Consider the following 20169-nt stretch of genomic DNA (forward strand, 5'->3'; position numbering starts at 1 on the left):
AGAGGGAAAGAGTGCAGAAACATGGCAGAAAAAATCACTTAGCCTTATATAAAAATATTTCATGACATAAATATTCAGTTCCTTGTTATTTACAGTATATTTAACATTTTGTTTCTGCATGGTATTATTTTTCTTTTCATAACCAGAATGTTTTTCCCATTGTGTGCTGAGAAGAAATGTTACATATAATCTCTCCTTGAGTGAAAGAAACTGTGTCATACTCATCATTACAGCTCCAGAAATCTTGCCACAGTTATATTAGGCTTGTTCAAATCAACCGAATTCCTCAATTTTAACTAATCCACTTGGAAAGACAAGGATTTTTATAAAAATTATTTTCATGATTCAAAGTTCTTACCATATACTTTGCCAGTTTTAGCAACATAAGCAGAAATAGCAGCCTAAGATCTACAATTTTTTGCAATGTAAACCTTTTTTGTTCTATCCAAGATGCATATGAAGTAAATGTCTTAATTATGGACATCCTAACATTATATAAAAATAATTTGCACTAGAAATTTTTCATTAAATAAAACCAATACATCAACTGGTTTCCTACAACAAAGTTATCATAATAACAATTACCTAGTAATTCATATAAAAATCAGGTTTTTTATACAAATGATAGACATTAGTTTAATTTGACTTATTGCTGTATGTATCTGATATTAATCTATTAAAGAATCCTCTTAAAACTATATATAATTATATAAGTTGTATAAATAGGCTTAGTGCTTCCTTTTACCTCATGAAATAAAAATATGCCAATTGTATTTATTTTGTGTATCTTAGATACATTTTATTTTTATAAAAATTATCATATAACTTCCCATAAGATGTTATAAAAATTTAATTGTAGATTCTGCCACATGTACAAGGGGATAATATATTTACAATTATTTTAATAGTTAAAATTAGTTTTCATTTTACTGGACTTATTTTTTTTGGGGGGGGGATCTAGTAAAAACCTAAGCAACCCAGAAATATTTTTAAGAGAGAGTAATTGGAAAATATTCATAGTCTTGCCTTTATAATATGACTGAAAGATGTTGACAGAAAAGCAGGGGTTAAAAATTATTCTTTAGCCACCCACACACTTCTGGATTTTGAGAAGAGGCTCCTTTAATACTTCTTTTTCCTGCAGTATTTGTTGCTTAAGGAAGTCTGTGGGTGGATAAGAGGTTATTATTCCTCCTACACACACCCGTTTTCTTATTTACAACATTAAACTTTCATATATATAAATACTTGAAACACCAATCCTCTTCTTCCAATCGCTTTCTCATATTGTTTAGCATACTTCCTAGTTAATTATAGGTTATCCTGAATTTTTTTTTTTTTTTTTTGAGACAGTCTCACTCTGTTGCCTGGGCTAGAGTGCCCTGGCATTGGCCTAGCTCACAGTAACCTCAAACTCCTGGGGTCAAGCGGTCCTCCTGTCTCAGCCTCCTGAGTAGGAGTGACTGGGACTACAGGCATGCACCACCGTGCCTGGCTAATTTTTTCTATTTTTGGTAGAGATGGGATCTCGCTCTTGCTCATGCTAGTCTGGAACTCCTGAGCTCAAACAATCTGCCTGCCTCGGCCTCCCAGAGTGCTAGGATTACAGGTGTGAACCACCACACCTGGCCTATCCTGAATTTTTTAAGTGTAAGTCTATCCAAAAAGGTTATTTGATGTAGACACCACTGCAACCAAACATTTTTGTTTGAAAACAGTTCTATAAACAGCAGGTCTTATGTTCAAAACTAATAATGCAAAATGATTTGAGGTATTACTGAGTTTTTGAACATTTAATAAGAGGATACAGTCACTGAAATGGGAAAAGCCAATCTTTAAGATTATATGAAGTGTTTGTTACTACTCTACAAATTATCTTTATGAATGAATGCACACTTGTGGATCATGTCAGAGACACAGTAAATGTGTTTCACCTAAACAAACTTAACCCTTTTAATTGTTTCATTTGATTAAACAGATTAAGAGTTAAAGATTTTTAAACACTCTATAAAATGTATACTAACAAGTTAACATACATTTTATGAGGCATTCATATCCCTTTTAAATTGTAAAAATTTTCCCTGAAATGGAGTAAAAATGACAGATATACCCTTGTGAAATGGGTTAAGATTAAATTATTTTTAAAATAATTAAGTTTAGTCTTCATTGTTAATATAATATTCATTCATTTAAAAAATATAGGACAATCTTAAAAAGTAATAATTGATTTATTTTTTAAATGATTTTAGATGTGCAGGTTTAATGATATCATTTATGATAATAGTCACATATCATAAATGTTTTATCATAAATTTGTTTACTTCATTATTCAGATCAATGTATTCCACTTAGGAATGAGACTAACTTTTGTTAAAATAAGAAATTAGAAAAATAACCATTAACCAAAGTGCTTGCAAAGATGATCCAATTATTAACTAAATACACATTATGAAGAATATATTCTACAGAGATTAGTTAGAACAATCACTAGTTACGATTATTGGATTAGCCAAACGATCACAGGTTATTCAATCACTTTTGGTTAATTCAAAGGAAACTGACCCTGGTCCCTATTGGTAATATGAATTCTATCAAAATACTAGATAGTAGAGGTAGCAAGTCAAATATATCTTATGTATAAGCCAATGTAAATGTGAATTGAATTTGTGCATGTCGCTCTAAGCTAGGTTTTTAAGTTTTAGTTATTAAGCATTTTTGGCATCTGGTAAGAGAGCAAAAAAAATTAAAGAAAATTCAAACTTGTATTTCAGAGCAAAGTAACATGTAAACTATAAAAAAAGCAATTCAGTAAAAAAAGAACTGTTCAGTATCTAATTTTTTAAAGGTTTATGAAGCTAGGAGCAAATAGTTATTTACCATGATTTTCAGAATAGCAATTATTTAAAAGAATAAACTCAGAATTAATTGAGTTATATACTCTTTTATTCTAAAGCATATACTTCTTAAGAAGTTTTTATTCCCTTAAAGCTACTATAAAAAGCATTTTTAATTGAAAGGAAGAGTAAAAAAGGGAAAAATGAAAAAGAGCAACTATAGAAAAGAAAGTGGGTTCCAACTGATGTATCACTTATATGATATGAAATAATTATAAATATCACTTATGAGATTAAAATTATTTCCTAAAAAAGTCAGCCTTATTCATATCACAAGATAACATAATGAACCAAAGAGTTCAATATAAATGCTATATAAAAGAAATGATGAGTTCAACTTTATTTTCACTTGCATGTGCTAATAACAATGAATGAAAACTGAGAACTAGTATCTGAAACAGAACCCAGGTCTTATTATTAAAAAACAATAAAGAAATGATATATAGTATGATAGGAGACTCAAGTAGAAAAAAATTATATGGTAATGCTTTAACAGAAAGAGAAATTAAAGATATTCTGTGTTCTGTGAACTGGCTTGTTTTGTTTTGTTTTGCTTTTAAAGATGCTAGAAAATTAATGAGAGTGGTTGGGTAAACAGTGGAACAGTTCAATCTCAGCACAATGTCTGCCAAATTAGGAAGTCTACATATAAAACTAATCAGCTGGAAAATATATAGAATTTTGCATAGAAACTACTTCCCTACAAAAGCAACATTTTAAAAATTGATTGATCTCTTAATATTCCAATGGTAAAACATCTACTCAGGGAACTTCCCTTTTCCCTTTCTTTTTCTTTCTTTCTTTTTTTTTTTTTTTTAAGATTTAATTTGTTCTTCTAAGCTCTTCTTTCAAAACCTCTAGGGAAGCTTCCTTGGGAAAATTGTATTAATCACTAGAATGAAAAAAATCCCTTAATTTCTTAGAAGTAAAGACTGTCCAAACATCAAAGGCCTGTCCAACATCATGTGATGCTGAAATACATTCTATACTTGAGTCTTGACTCCTGTTCAGTTTTAGTCTTTATGGAAAAAAAAAATGTGCTTCATATGCTGCTCTAATTATGTTCTCTGGGTATTGCTTATTTGAACTAGTTAAGCCTTTCATTACATAAGACAACTTCATAAATCTTTCAAGTATATCTTGAACTAGATAAAAGATGCATTAAAGATCTGCTTTCCTGAACCCAAGACCTTCTTTTACTTATCTTTCATAAAATTCTAAATTTAAAAACTAAAATTTACTTTGAATCATATACTTAATTATTTTACACAACCTAAGCAAGGCCTTGAGAGAATGTTTATGTTTTTATTCTCTTTTTATTAACCTTGAAATTATATCTAGGTTTTGACTTTGTTTTACTTTGTATGTATAAAATTAGAATTCTGTTTAGATTTGATTTGGAAAAACATTTGGGACATTTACATGAAAGTTCAATCTATAAATGCTATCTTTATTTGATAGTAAATACATTAGATCAAATTTTTAAAGTTTCTACCTCTCTCTTATAAACTTCCTTAATCAAAACTAAATGATGAAAACATATATCCCACTTTAGTAAAAATAGCTACAGATTAATTTAATCAAGGAAGAAACGATAATATCTTTTCATTGGCTTAAATTACACCATTTTTACTTTTATGAACTAAAGCTCCTTCAGTTTCAAATTATAAATTTGATAATTAAGACTTTGTCTACATGATACTTAGCTATGTGTTAGTACCTAGTAACTAAAAGCAGTATTACATATTTTAAAAATCTAATATTTAAATGATTTTCTCATGAATTCTTTCTGTCTGTCAAACATATTTAGAGGATTCTCTTAGGAAGTTTTGACATTATACATATCTATCTCAAAGATAACTCACACACAAACAAATAAATAAGCAAAGAAGAGTAAATGAAGATAGAGTATTATTCATAAGTATGCTAAATAATTTGCATAGTATATACAGTTACTTAAGAAGGAGAATGAAATTTTTTATATTTTCCCCTTCCCTAAAATGCAAAATTTGAATTTTTTTAGATATCTTTAATGAAAAATATATAAGTAAATTTCTACAATATCCACCAATAAGTTTTCAAATGTGTAAAAAAAAGGCAACTCCTACCTCCATCTCCAGATCCTGATCCCGCATCTGTAGGGGGGAAAAAACAATTTATATTTGCTTGAAAAACATATTCAGAAATATTTATAACTTTGTAAAGTTCAAGTTTACTTTCTTAATTTAAGACTGGAATATCATTGTTTGAAAAAATACTAATATTTAATTGATAGTATATATTCACATGACTTTAATTTGAGTTCTATTAGCATAACTTATAAAATAAATTCTCTAACATTTTTATTCCAAAACTTTTATGAAAAAGTGTTATACAGCTTTGGAAAATTTCCTAATATTGGCTAGGCAAAATCCTTCATGTTTTAATTTAATCAGGCTGGATTTTCTCCCCTTCAAAAAATATACTGAAAAGGAGATACTAATAACAATCAGTAAGTTTTAGAAATTAAACAGCCTCATATATGCAGCAAATAAACACATAATTAAGGCCTATATTATTGCAAATTGCCTATGAACAAAGAGAAAAAGTTTAAAAATAAATATCTTTTTATATAATTGCTAATAAGTTTTACAAATGCCACAACTGTGGATGATTCTATCTGTGACTAAATCATCCTTTGTTTTTGAAATCATTAGAAAAGTGAGCTTAGTTTTTGCCTTTGTGCTTAAAATTGAATATACACTAAGTGATGTTGGTGGAAAAAATAATACTCCCCCTTCTGAATTTCTCTTTCTCCACTTCTTCTCTCCCCTTTCTCCTACATAATTACAACTGGTCAAAGTTGTCTATTTCGGAGAACTCAGTTCCCAGAAACACCCAATTTTCTTGCTGACGTCAACACCATTGAGTTTCCATCATCTTCCCTCTGCCTCCCCACTTCTTTTCATGCTAATTATAGTTGGTTATGTATTTTTAATGTTAATATAGGTAAATAAGGTTAATATTGGTATTCCCTGTCTGATATACCCTCATCCCATATTGAAATCTCAACCAGGATTCAAGACCTGTATCACATGTCTCTTTTCTGGATTCATGTTTGATGTGTGAGGCCAATTAAAATAAAATATTACTTCTATGTGCTTGCCTCCATGGCACTTTATTGACAAGCACCACATAAAAGGAGGCATGGTGTGTGAAAAGCAACATAAGGCTGACACATAACGGAAGAATGAATGAGAACCCATCCTCAGCAGTCCTCCATTTTGTCATGTTATGATATTAGCACTGCCATGAAGGAGCAGTAGTTCGAATTGTCAGTCTTGGTGGAGACTCACATTAACTAAATTTTCAAGGCCTAACACTGTATTATATTAGAATGTCAAGTCATTAATTAACTAATAATGTGACTGGGCATATATGCCTGTGGGTCAGCATATCCTTTCTTTAAAGGCAAGTTAATTGGTAAAACAATTTATAAAAAAAAAATATTTTTAGTAAATGTGGAATCAAACAAGGATTTTAATAACATGATTTGACAGTTTAACAATAACAGATCAAGAAAGGTTGATGCATTCAACCCATAATAATAGAATATTTCTGCCAAGTGAACTGATAATAAGTCACAGCACCATCTCCTTTGGACAGAACAGTGCTTGAATGCTCAGTGTTTGTCAAGTTTCTTTTTATATACTTTCACAGATAAAATTTTAATTGACTTTATTTGAATTAATTTGAAAGCTTAATTCAGTATTTCTTGTAATTATCAGGAGCTATATAACAGGTTGTACTACTATAGTGATAGCACATTCTACCTATATTTTAGTTGAATATATGTAGTTTCTTTTTTATTTCTTAAGACCATAAATTTCTATAAGTCAAGGATAATGTGTTATTCATCATTCTATACTTACATGCATATAAGCGGAAATGCATAAAGGCTTATGGGTTCCAAACTTCAAACCTTACTCATTGAATGACATAAGGAATGTTATTCAAGCTTCCTGCATTTATGCCTTCTCTATTCAGTGGATATAGTGATATCTGTCTCACTGGGCTATTTTGAGGCTTCCTGCACAATAGCATACTTTAAATGTTTAAGCATTGTCTGGAATACAATAATTAAAATGTAGAGTAAACATCTTGCCTATATTTCTCCATAGGTTTTCTATTAAATACATACAGTTAGGGAAAACCAGAAAAAAATGGCAGTAGTATTTTAGATTGTATTTCTCATATATGTTTCAAAAAATTCAAAGGGCATAGTCCTTAAGACAATTAGTGTTTGGTTTGACCCAAATTAAATAGCTAGGGAAAAAAGGAGGAATAGATTAGAAAAATGATCACTTAAGCCCATGGTATCATTATGAAATACTTATGGGAAGCTTTAATGTTTTCTCTATTATAAGGTGAATCATCTTGGCAAACTAGAGATAAGTAGCCTACTAAAGTCTTATTAGTGAGACAGAAACATCTAAGAAAAGAAGTAGTGCTGTTGGACTTGATTCTGGGCTCCTAGTCAATGCATTTCTTACAAGGCAAAAAGTTAAACTAATAGTAAGACCACTGAGCAGATTGCCCAATACAAAACCATTTTCTGGACAAAAAAAAATATTTGTAAGTTCAATGACATATATTAACTATAAAGTTATATCTTCTACTGCCTTTTATTCCCAGAGCTCATAACTTGCTACTTCCATTCAGTGTCAAACACCATTAAAAAACAATGGAAAATCTACAAAGAATAGCATGAGAATCCCTTTTAGATCAAAAGTCTGAACCCCAATTTATTTAGAGTCAGACATGGTTAATCAAAATTACTTTGTTCCTTCATCATTATTCAGATCAAAACCCTTTTAGATTTATAAGTCAATGGAAGATGCATTCAGAAAGACTGACTTACTAATTAAATCCTGCAGAAATCTAAGTATGTGAATGAGCTAAGGACGGATTACTCAATTGTGATTAAATTTTCTACTTGGCTAAGTATTTATTTTCATAGTATAACCAGCACGCCAGGGACTAGAATGGAAAGATTTGAATGAATCAGGAGAATGTGATTATATGTGCTGACGAGAACTTGGGGGTTGGCAAGCAAGAAAAAGAGATTTTGCTATGAAACATTTGTAGCCATAACTGTAACTTCTGGTCTGTTATTTATGACTATTGCCTGCTGATCCTCATTTGGCCATTGTCAGAGAAGGACAGATATCCTCTGTGATTTTGAATAAGCGAATCTTTTCCTTAATACTCTGTGGTATTTGCCTGCATCCTTCCTGGTTTTTGAGAAACCATTTTTTTTTCCTATTAAATTTGTCCTAAAGTGCCATTTCACATTTTTAGGTATGGATGTTCTTTGTCTTTCTTCCTAGTTCCCTCAACCTTACTATGAGAGTAGCATGCTGCTCTACCTCCTTGTCTAGGGAGGAAGTCTGCCCAATGACTTTCACATGTTGCTGTCACTTTTATTCATTACTTCTCACTCACAGATCAACCAGCAATGATCTGTTTGCTCTAGCAAATAAGAAGCAAGTGGATCACCAGTCCAGCTGGCCTTCTGACCACCCTTCCAGAAAGGATATTCATATCTCAGGCAAATAATTATTTAGGAGAAAAGACTACTTAAAAACCAAGACCAAAACAAACATCATTGCTCATGAGAGATGACACCATTCTCTTCTGCTAATTCTGAGAAATTTTGTTAGTCACCAGTACCACTTGGAATATTATCAATTATTAACAGTCAATAGGCTTAAGACAATCTTTTAAAGAATATGAAACCTTTCTCTTTGCCCGTTTTCCACCCTGCCCCAACCACTGAACACATAACTTTTAATATAATACTCCAGAATAGAAATACCTGTTATTGAAAAGGCACTTTTGAATAAAATAAACCTTTCCTGACACTATCCTCTATTCCCATTTTTGGAGGAAGTTTATATTTCATATCATTATTATTTTTCCTGCTTATGTCATCTACATTCTCATAAATTATGACTTTTCAGAATGATGCTACTTTGCCATTAATTACAACTATCATTGAACACTAAAGATTCTTAGGTTTGATATCTTGAGCCTAACCTAAAAACTCAAGCTAGGCTTTATTTCCTCTTTTTTTTTTTTTTTTTTTTTTTTTTTTTTGCTTGCCTATAATGCTGTTAAGCTCTAAAAGCCACTGTACAAAAAAGGGAAACATGAAAAGCAAAAGAGCATATGAAGCCACTCTTCCTTCTCACTTTCTTTATAGCATTCTTGGTATAATACAACTAAAATGCTTTGTAGAATCTCAGGTTAACTGTGTCAGAAAAGAGAGATGTCGATAGAAATTATTTCCATCACCAATGCCTTCTTCAGTATAATCTACTAAATGGTAATGAGAGCATTGCGTAGAGCTGCTAAGATCTTAACTTCAGAACTCAAACCAGCAAAGCTGCCATCCAGCAGATAATGCTATTGTTCAAAACAAACAAACAAACTTTATCCATATATAGACAGGTTTCTATTTATTTGGCACCTGAGTGGTCAATCTAGATTTCTAACTATGTTTGACTTTTATTCAGCTAGCTGCACTTCATGAAATAACACACGTATTTTAATCTAGTGTCCTTATTGTAGATTTCCTCTTTCTTCCAGAAGTGATTTGAAAAATAAAAATATAAAGAATAAGAATGGTGCATGCTTTATACAAAAGAATTAGACGTTTGTTTAGTTAACATATAGTCTGAATTATTTATTGGTAGATAACAGAAATGCAAGATATGGATTCTGAATCCAGAATCTATACAGGAGGTTTCAAGGACCATCGGTCACATACATACCTGTGGCACATGATCCTTCTGACACCACAAGTATCTCACTCTGCTGTTTGCATGCAGCCTGCCGCAGGTAACACTCATTCTGGTAGCTCTCCCCATTGGAGCCACACACAGGCACATAGTCATTGTTGCACTGGGAAACACACAGATGTACGCCTATGGTTAGTATGGGAGTTTGCATCCCTCTGACATGCTGAACAGAACACTGACAAAAGAAACCACTTGTCTGCGTTTTCAGTGATCCTTATTATATCCCATAAGAGTTTGACTTTGTAAGGGCATCACTCAAAGATACACAAAGGCAATTTGAAGTCAGCCAACAGTCATTTGATTTAGATGGGGGGGAAAAACAAGCATCTAAATTGGTCAGGCAATTCCAACAAAGTGAATGGAGAAGTAGCACAAAAGAGACATAGCAACAAATGTATGATACTATTTAGTATTATTTTTCTAATATATGGCATATCTGAATTGATGGAAAAAATCAAAATACATAATAATGTTCAAGGTATTCAAAAACAGGTAATGTCTAACTGTGTTTTGAACATAGATAGTATATAAGCTGAAATACCAAAGAATCCAGTTACTCTTTGGTTGCCTTTTTCTCTGTTGAATTTTAATCTTTACAAATTTCTAAATATTCAGATAAGATATTATTTACTAATTATTATTATATATCTTTAGATTGTTAGACATTGATATAGATACAGTTTAGGGAGAAAGAAGACTCGGACACAGGGGAAAAATCAACAACTACTAAAATATATGTAAACTTTACTGAGTATTCCAAAATATGACTATTAATAGATATTTCATAAAGAGAAAAGTTCATTCTTAAAACAACCTCATTACAAAAAAAGTACACATTTCACAATGGAAATCAGGCAACCGATGGGATATAGTCATCATAATACAATCACACTCTAAGGCATTAGAAATACTTGGCTTTGTCCTATACTTGCTAATTACACCAGGGATATGATTATCTCATGATTACTACTACTGATGTACTTTATTGTTTAATTATAATGAATATAATGATCAAGATGATTATTTATAAATGCTCACCTATGCCAGAAGGTAAGTAAAATCATATGTATAGATACATGTGAAAATACCTTTCTGTGTTCTACTTTTAATTAAAATATTTGGGTTTTTTATGTGATGTAAATTCATAACACATATGAAATAAGCTAGTGATCCAGTGAGATGACTGGGAAAGTTTAAATATATATGATAAACCTAAAACTCTATCACAAGTAAACTTCAATTCAAGGATTTATACAAAACAAAAAGGTAAGCTCTCAATATGTCAATATATGGTTGGTAAAAACCTGAGGGTTTTTTTACTCTATTTCCTTACAATGTCTGCACTTCCTTATTCCTAACCAGCTATTTAACTCTCGCTCTGTGCCTTTATAGAATAACAGCTTAATCATCCTAACAAATAAATAAATTGTATAAATCAATGTTCTCTGATATGAGTCTTATTTTATGTCTTATTTATAAAAATAAGCTATTGAAAAACTTAATATAATATTTTGCTAATTGTTATCTACTGTTCTCCAACCAGCAAATCCAAATTGTATGACACTCATATTATGATGACCATAATTGCTAACAGGATGATTTAGCACATATTTTAGAAATTTTCTTTATCTTAATTTCTATAATTTATAACCTAGACATTCTATAAGCCCTTTATATAAGGATTTCTTTCTACAGTTACTCTATTGGCTTCCAGATTCAGTCTATTTATATGATTATATTTTAAAAACTGACTTGATTAGAACTTTTCACTCACTAATTTTTAATTCAATAGGCAATTCACTTCTGATCAGGTGATAACTGTGGAAGGGCTGTCTTTGTGAACTTTCCAAATATGTTTTTAGCTTATGTCTAAAAACTGACCTGCTACAGGACTGAGCATTGCTCCTACTACTCAAGAAAGAAGAAAAAAGCAAAACGCCAGTAAAGAGCTGAATTTTCCAGTGAGTAGTACTGAAGAGACAACACGTCTGAACCATGGCCAGGAAGGCAAGTGACTGTAAGTGACTGTAAGCTTGATAAAGGTGCTATGTTCAGGACCTAGGACAGGAGAATGTAGGTAGTACATATGGGGACCTACTAACACTACAATAGTATCTAAGCACATGGAAGAAAGACCAGAAAAGTAGGAAATGGCAGGTAACATTATAGCCAATAGATTTTCAGACCCTTTCAGTAGACAGAAGAGAGTCATAGTTTGTGTCTACAGCTGGACCAGTTAACATCTTATGCTTAAGTCCTAGCATTCTTACCTCTGGTTCCCTTTTAATCTCTATCTCCAACTCTGGTTACAATATTTTATGTGTAGATTATTTGGGTCCACATTTCCTTCTTTCCAACCCTTACAATTTATTTATGCTTATCATCTACATCTGCAGATTACTCAAATGTAGATCAGTGGACTGGGAGTGGGGAGTAGGAAGTATTTATTATCTCTGTCAAGTGCTAGTACACAATGCTGATATGCATCTTAAAATATCGAATAAACTGATAAAGTGCTCATATGCTGCTTCTAAGGGACACAGTAAGCCAAATGCGAACAGTGCTAAAAACAGAGCTGCCAGGTTCCATGCACAAGCCAAAAGGGAGATTTCTACAGAGCTGAAAGAGCTTAACTGTAGATTATCAGCATGATGTTTTTGGCCCCTAGTACCAAGACTTGCTCTCATTAATACGAATAACACAAGGAGGAAGCATGCATTAAATCATTAGAGCCCATGTGTGGGAGAACAGTCCTAAATTCTCCTGTTTCTCTCACTGCCTTGGGGTAGGAACTTGTGTATATTACTCAACAATTAAATATTTAGTATGTTTATAGCTTAGTTTCCCTATATGAAATGGTTACCTGGGACATTTGGACAATTAGAAGTCATGTTTTTAAAACAGGAAATACTTTGGAATACTCACTTATAAAAAGAAATGTAAATTATTTGCATTTTATGACACATATTTTTACTAGCAAAGTCATCATCTAACATCAGCATCAAAACATAGAATTTCTAGAATTAGAAAACAAAGGAAAACAGGATAACCCTTAGCATTAAGGTAGGCTAACTACTGCAATAACATATGCCAAATTATTGAGAATAGTTTTTATTGGTAATCTTGATATTGCCCAGTGACTTGCTGAAGTCCACAAAGTTGACTGCCAAGATTAAAAACAAGACTCAAGCCCAGATGGTTAGGTCCATAAATGTTTGTGTTGTACAAACTTTCCCTCAGGGGAAAAAGTGATTCCATTTTTCCTAAGACGTTTAAAAATCTTAAGTTTATTTTCCAAATATGTGTTTTCCAAAAAATGATTTTGTTCCAAAACTTCCACATTGCTTAAGAAATTAGCTACACGCCATGCTAATGAATTCAATAACTTGACACGCTATATGGAATTCATTTTTGCAACAAATGAATAACAATTATGTGAGAAGTCTTTCATGTGATTTATTGCTTGTTGGGTTAATAAAGATTTTTTAGCTGAGATTTCAGCATCTAGAAGCTATGTATGGTTTATATTTTATATATTGTCGGCACCTTCCACAGAGTCTGGCATGTAGAAGGTGCTCAGCAGATGTTAAGTCAATTCTGTTATAGTCCCAGTTGTCAAGACTTAGGAAGAATGGCTTGGGATATAGTATTTCTCTTCCAAAAAAGAAAAAGATAAAAAAACCTGCATATGTTCCAATCCTTTGACCATTCCATAAGTAATTTTTACTTCTCTGTGACTATATTTTCTTAAATGTAAAAAAAATTATTTTAAGAGTGGACAGGCCGGCGACTATGGCAGAAGTAACTCTGTGTGACTTCTCAGACTAGGTTATTAAAGGATACAGCTTCTACCTGGCTCTTTCTCCCTCCCTGGATGCTTGCCCTTGAAACTCAGCCATTGTGCTATGAAGAAGCCCAGACTAGCCTATACAAAAGAGATCAATATGGAGGAGAACCAAGGTCACCAGCTGACAGCCAGACATATGAGTGAGCCCTGAGATGAGTATAGCACCAAATCTTTGAGTTCCCTCACTCACTTCAGCTAACACCAATGAGAGCAGAGATGAGCTCTTTCTGTAAAGAAAGCCCTGCCCAAACGGCAGATTCATCAACAAAATAAACATTCATTGTCTTAAGAAATTAATTTCTGAGCAGTTTGTTGTACAACCCTAGTAACTGGAACATTTGCAGAGCTAAAGCATGACTTATTAAATGAAAATATTTAATATTCTACTTAGATAATACCTGAAAAACATAAGAATTCATGATATTTTTAAATTATAAAGAGATATTTGATCATTGTATGACCAGTGCTATCTATGAATAACCACATGTATGTCTCTCTCCCTCTCCCCCCCTTTCTTCTTCCTTTTATCCATCCATCCATTCATCTACTGCTTTTACATTTTCATTCTCATAATTGATTTACCAGATTAGCCAGCCTATCATTTGGTATACAGATAGGAAGGCAAGATACAAGAGATTGTATACCATTTCTGGAACTCATATCATTGCCTAAGAATTAGTTATATTAATTTTTATATTAAGAGTTGTATACAATAAATTAGTACTTTTGTGGTTGTTGCTGATATTTTCATTTGTATGCATGTTTTGGAAAGAAATTTTATTTGATGTCAAAGGGTCTAGGTTCTTACTCTAGCATCACTATAACTGGTAAGTTACTTGTATTTATGGGCCTTAATTTCTTCATCTTTAAAAGGAAAATAAAATAACTATCTTACTGATTTGTGAGAAATAAATGTTTGAAAAGAAGAAATAAGTTTATTTAAAATTGTCTAAGAGAAGTAAAGACTAATATGTTTACTTCAGCGAGCCCATAATAATCCAAATTGAAAAATGTTACAGCTATACACATATATGCCCCTTTCTCTTTGAAATTTATCTCCTAGGTAGAAAGATGATAGTCTGTATCCTATTTTGAATGGGAGAATTCATGCTTGTATCTGAAAATGCAGGAGAAACAGGAGTTTAGAATAGTAAATAGAAAAATACATTTTCAGGATTTCTCCTTTTTATCTGATATTGGAGCCAAAAAAAGAAAAAAAAAGATACCAAAAAACTCAAAATCATGTGAAAATATTGTAAAAAGATAGAATCAAGATACTCTTAGCCTAAAATACCCTATTTATGATTCTTCATACAACTTGTACATTTTCTTAGATCCTCAACTTAATTCAGTCACTTTATATTCTTGGTATGTACAAAGTCTACATTTTCCACTAGGGAGATGTTTATTTTCTTTCACCAGATTGACAACTATTCCAAAGCACAAACTAATAGCAGTAGTAATCCAGTAGTAAATTTTAAATGCTAGAAGCACCAGGAAAAGCACATTTACATGTTAGTTTATTATTTAAACTTGTATTCATTGTCCCCTCCATTTATTTTAGTTAATAATTATTGATATTAATGATAAATATAATTGGCTTATCAATGTATAAAAACACAAACATTTTTGTTGATAGAAGTTTTACCAAGCTCTTCTGTGGCACCTGAAAACTGAAGACATACTAGACATTCCATAACATATCCAGTATACAATGTCAGAACATAATTCCTTTAATAAGAAAATTGTACATTTTCCTTTAGTAGCATTCATCCATTTACGGTTCTATCTACTTCTTTTTTTCTCTTGGTGAAATCTTAGAATCTTGGCTTTCCATTTGAGGAAACATTCTTCTTGGTTCATTTTATACAATATAAATATTGTTTATAAGTTCACTTCTTATGTCTACCCATGGTTATGAAAATAAGACAAATTTATAGAAATCACAAACTGAAAGGGAATAAAACCCTACAAAATCCTGTGGGCCTTTAATGATTTATCCAGCTGTTCATTCCCTTTAGCTAATATTTGAGGAAAGTATGAATTGAGGAGTTCTCATGCTTTATCTCTTGCATGTTCATAATCTCTACATGTTCATAATTACATTGTTCAGTATGGCTGGAGAGTTTAGAAGTTGGTGTCACATGCATATTAAATATGCATGAAGATGTTCTAACACTATAGTATGATCGAAAAGACTATAGTGTTGTCACAGCAATACTTACCCACCAGGAGGTGGTGCACTTTACAAATACCAGTTGTTTTATTTTGTTTCTTAAGAGAAAATAATGTCTATGAAGCTTTAGCTTATCTATAAGCCACTGAAACTATAAATGCAAACTACTTTCTCTCTACTGGGAGGTTGAATTCAATATAAAATATTTAACTTTCATCAATAATTCTAAATATTACATATTAAACTAGATATTTAGGTCGGAATTTGGGTTTAATGTTTTTATTGGTTTTATATCTTTACTTTGTAATTCTTACAGTCTTGGGAAAGTTTTCCTAACATCGCATATATAGTTTTGTTTATATGCATATTTGCTATTTGAATCTTATGTCAGATTTCAAGAGTATTTTAAAAAGTAATTCAAAAACACTCAAGGGTGAATATAGGCTATTAGTAGAACATCTATGCTAACTGAAGGTATACATGTGTATATAAATATTTTGAGAGAAAAAGGTTTATAACTAAAGGGTGGGAAGCATTTGTTACATAAGGACTATAACAATTACATTAAGATTCTACTTTAAATAGATACTAATAATCTAGTATTGATGATACCAATGGTGCAATCTCTTTCTCTCTTTTTAATTTTAAAAAGTTTTTAAGACAAGACAAAGTACATTGTTCTCATGTTTATGAAATGACTTGTGTTCTATGTGCTCTTTTGGATTCCTGAGAGATTCAGTTCTAATTGAAAGTGGTATTCATGAAAAAGTTGACATATATTAAAAAGTTCCTTAATTTCCAAACCAACACAGTAGATTTGAAGTAACATTATAAGGAGGTAGTTTTAAAAATTAGCCAGATTGCCAGGATAATGAATGCCAAGACCATTAAAATGCAGGGCAATAAGATCAGAATTTGATAGCCCGGATCAAAATGAACAAAAGTACAAACTTCTTACCCACTATTTGACCATTATCCCCAGTCAGTTGACTTTTGAAATGTATGCTAGAAGGGTCAAAGAAATATAATTTTCTTTTGACATTCCCAAGCACAATTTGAAGCCTTCTAGCACCAGAGGCATTTATAACCATGGCATATACATTTCTCCATAAAGCGTATGTCTTCTTGACATCTGTTGGCTCTCTTGCCGGTACTTTTGCTTAGTGCCAGCTTTCCTCTTAGCTTGCATAGCTATAAATTGCCAAGTGATGGATTGTAAAGGGAGACCCCTGCTTTGTAGTCTCATTAAGGAATTAGAAGATGCAAATATAAGACTTTTTACCTTGAACTGACAGACGCAAGTCACAGTGTCTCCAATTCTTAAACATTCCCCATCAAATTTACAGGTGTTGGTATCACAGAGGAAGAGATCGTTTTCTCTGTCATCATAACCTCAAATTTAAAGAGAACACTCCAGTCATTAAAAATGTTATAAATTTTAACAAAAAAAAGCACGATCTTGATGCTTTAAAAGAATAGCCTTAAATTTTAATTCCAACAACCATAACAGTACTGCAAGGTCACTCTTTACTGATAACCTCAAAATCTAGCTAAGTGATCAATATCTATTTTTTATAATTCTTTTCTAATCAATTATCTTTTAATATCCTTTTTTGATAGTGCTATTTTATTTTAGCTTGGGTTAATATTGACAGTGGTGAATGAAGGCTTAACACTTGCTTCCTAGCTTCCTTATTTTTTGCTCATTAAATGAACTATATTTATGACCCCAAACTCCACATTTTTGAAAAAAGCTAGTGATGGTCTCTGAATGCCGTTTTGCCATTTCTCTATCTTTAATTGTTCTTTTGCTTCAAGGTCTGAAACAACCCCTTATTTGGAATTTATCCAGACAAAGAGGAAACAAAGCCCCAATAATAAAGATAAACAGGCTCAGTGATGGTCTGTCTGGCTCAAATGAAGATTGATCACCTCTAAGTTAACAGGGTACCAAGTTCTTGACAATCTGCCTGCAAAACCAGTTCATTCTTTTTAGTTTCTGCATATCCCTTTAAGATATCTGGCTAATAATGAATTTCTTGATTGCCAATCCCAATTTCACATTTAAGTTAGTTATTTGTGAAAACAATCCTATACTTAGGGATGAAGCAAACCAGGCATGTTGGAGTACAAAGCCCTCAACATTTCAAACAATTTCAAAAATTAATTCTGCAAGCTGTTTCATCTTCCTATAATAAAGCACCTAAAAAGTGATTAGGCAAAGTGAACTTATTTTTTCAAAAATAACATACATGCACGGATGAACCAGGTATAAGTTAATGAAACATGTTGAGTTTATATAAAAATGCTGAATTTAGATACTGTCCCAAACAGAACAATCTATTGACCCAAATCTAATAGGGTTGCAAATCTCAAATTGTGTTTAAAAATGATAAACTGGAACGATGCACAATACTTTTCTTTTGAAATCTGCATCACTAATAACTAAGAACTATATATTCTTTCAACCTGTAAGTTACAGTTGGTCATTCCCTCCTCTCAAAAGTTCGGCTTATATACATTCCTGAAAGCCGCTTCATTCAGAGCCACATTTAACTACAGCAAAATTGTATTTACAGAAGATAAAAAATTACATACACACTTGCTTAAAGTAGAACAGATCAGACCTAGGGGACAATACCCAGGCATGTTAATGGAGTTTAAAATGCCAATGAAATCGCACCACAATTCCTCCCGGTATACTACAGGCTGTCATACTGAAACGCGAAGCCAGCTGAAAGGAGTGCAGAACTCCCATCCTCCGGCCCTATTTAATTAGGAAGCTTCAGCAGAGCGAAACCTGCCAAGCTCTCGCGTTCAGAATCTGAAGAGTCTTCAGCAAGCAAGAAGAGCGCCTGACCCACACTCCACAGAAGACGGTCCAGAAATGGAGGAGTCAGCACCCACTAAGGTCGGTTCCGCCCGGGGCTAGCCTACGCCAGAGCCTGCCAGCCTTGGTCATGCCCACTCTGACCTGGGAGACCTGCAAAGTGTTCTTTTTCTCAACTTCCCTCTAACCACCTAAGAGCTTGAGGAAGCAAGAGAGGGGCATATCTGGACTGCAAAAATCATGTTTTCTGCAGCCTAGGAAAGCGGGGGGCGGGGGCGCAGAGAGAGAGACAGCGGAGAAGAGAGAGAGAGAGAGAGAGAGAGAGAGAGAGAGAGAGAGAGAGAGAGAGAGAGAGAGAGATTCTCTTGAAACCCTGCTCCTTAGAATCTGTGTGACCTGGTCTTGAATGGGAGACCAGTGCTCAATGCGCCCTCATGGCACCTTTGCCAGGAATCAGCGATTCTCCTGCAGTCACCATTTGATTTATTAATTTCTCGCTCGTTTTTCCTCGTAAAGTTATTTCTTCCTCATCCTAGCCAGACTTTTTTCTTTAACGATGAAAAAGATTCTGTTTAGTGTTTCTCCCAGGATTGGTGCTCTTTTCAGTGAATCCAGAAAACCATTCCGTTTAACATATCTCAGAATACTCGCAGCTCCAATTTAAGTGCGAGCACGCAAAGGTTTCCACACCTGCACTTTCTGCCCATCCCGGAACCAGCCTCCCCCCCACCCCGAGGGCAGGAACAGTTTCCCGTTTCTCTGGATGGAGGTGGATGGTCTCAGGGGTTTGGGACGGCGGCTAGGGGATGGGGGACGCGCTATAGGGCAGGCTTGTCGGCGCTGGACGCGCGCGTTCGTCTGCGGGGTTAAAGGGTTGGGATCGGGTTCTGGACTTACCAGAGCAGTTCCAGCCGGTGGGCGTTTGGCAGTCACTTAAGGAGGTAGGGAACGCGGCGAGCTTCACCGGACGGGCTACGATGAGTAGCATCACCGGCAGCAGCAGCAGCCAGCAAAACCCCTCGCAAAGTGTCCAGCTGCTGCACTGCCGCGGGGACTCCCACAGCACCATGACTAGTTCGCGCAACTCTGCAGCAGCACACGGCTTCCGAAGAACACAGGATCGCGGGCGCCGGGCAGCGGGCTACTGAGCATCCCGCGGACCGCGGCAGCAGAGGCGGCGGCGACGGCAGTGGCACCGGGCGGGGAAGCAGCGGCCGAACCCGCGCATGATCTCCAGAGTTTCAGCAACATCCAGCGACCCGGCTCAGCCCCGGGAGCGAGAGGGTCGTCCGCTGAGAAGCTGCGCCGGAGACGCGGGCAGCCGCTGCCATAAGGAGGGGCTCCGGGAAGCCGGGGACAGGGGGCGGCGGCAGTCCACCGGGCAGAGGAGAGGAGCCCAGGGAGGCCGGGAGGAGGGAGACTCAAGGCGCTCCGCAGCCCCGCAGCCGCCTCTCGCGCTCTGCCGCCCGCATCCCTCTGGCGTTTGGGAAGCAGCAGGTCCTTAGCCCGCCCGGGGTCACGTGGGAAGAGGCAGTCGGGCTCTGATTGGTGGAGCGGGATGCAGGTCCCGGGAGGGAGGG

At 34.2% G+C, this 20169-nt stretch overlaps 1 protein-coding gene across 1 annotated transcript in view; it reads right to left on the reverse strand.

The window, feature by feature from the left end:
* TMEFF2 (transmembrane protein with EGF like and two follistatin like domains 2) overlaps nucleotides 1-19658 on the reverse strand; it is a 255770-nt gene extending 236112 nt beyond the window's left edge. Inside the window, exons 1-4 of the mRNA XM_012776942.2 lie at nucleotides 19487-19658; nucleotides 17042-17151; nucleotides 9710-9839; nucleotides 5003-5029 (exon numbers count right to left, since the gene is read on the reverse strand). Of these exons, the coding sequence (XP_012632396.1) occupies nucleotides 5003-5029; nucleotides 9710-9839; nucleotides 17042-17151; nucleotides 19487-19658 (439 nt within the window). The remainder of the gene's footprint in view (nucleotides 1-5002; nucleotides 5030-9709; nucleotides 9840-17041; nucleotides 17152-19486) is intronic.
* Nucleotides 19659-20169: the final 511 nt, after the last annotated feature.

This window comes from Microcebus murinus, chromosome 8 (assembly GCF_040939455.1).
Source record: "Microcebus murinus isolate Inina chromosome 8, M.murinus_Inina_mat1.0, whole genome shotgun sequence".
Taxonomy (NCBI): Eukaryota; Metazoa; Chordata; class Mammalia; order Primates; family Cheirogaleidae; genus Microcebus; species Microcebus murinus.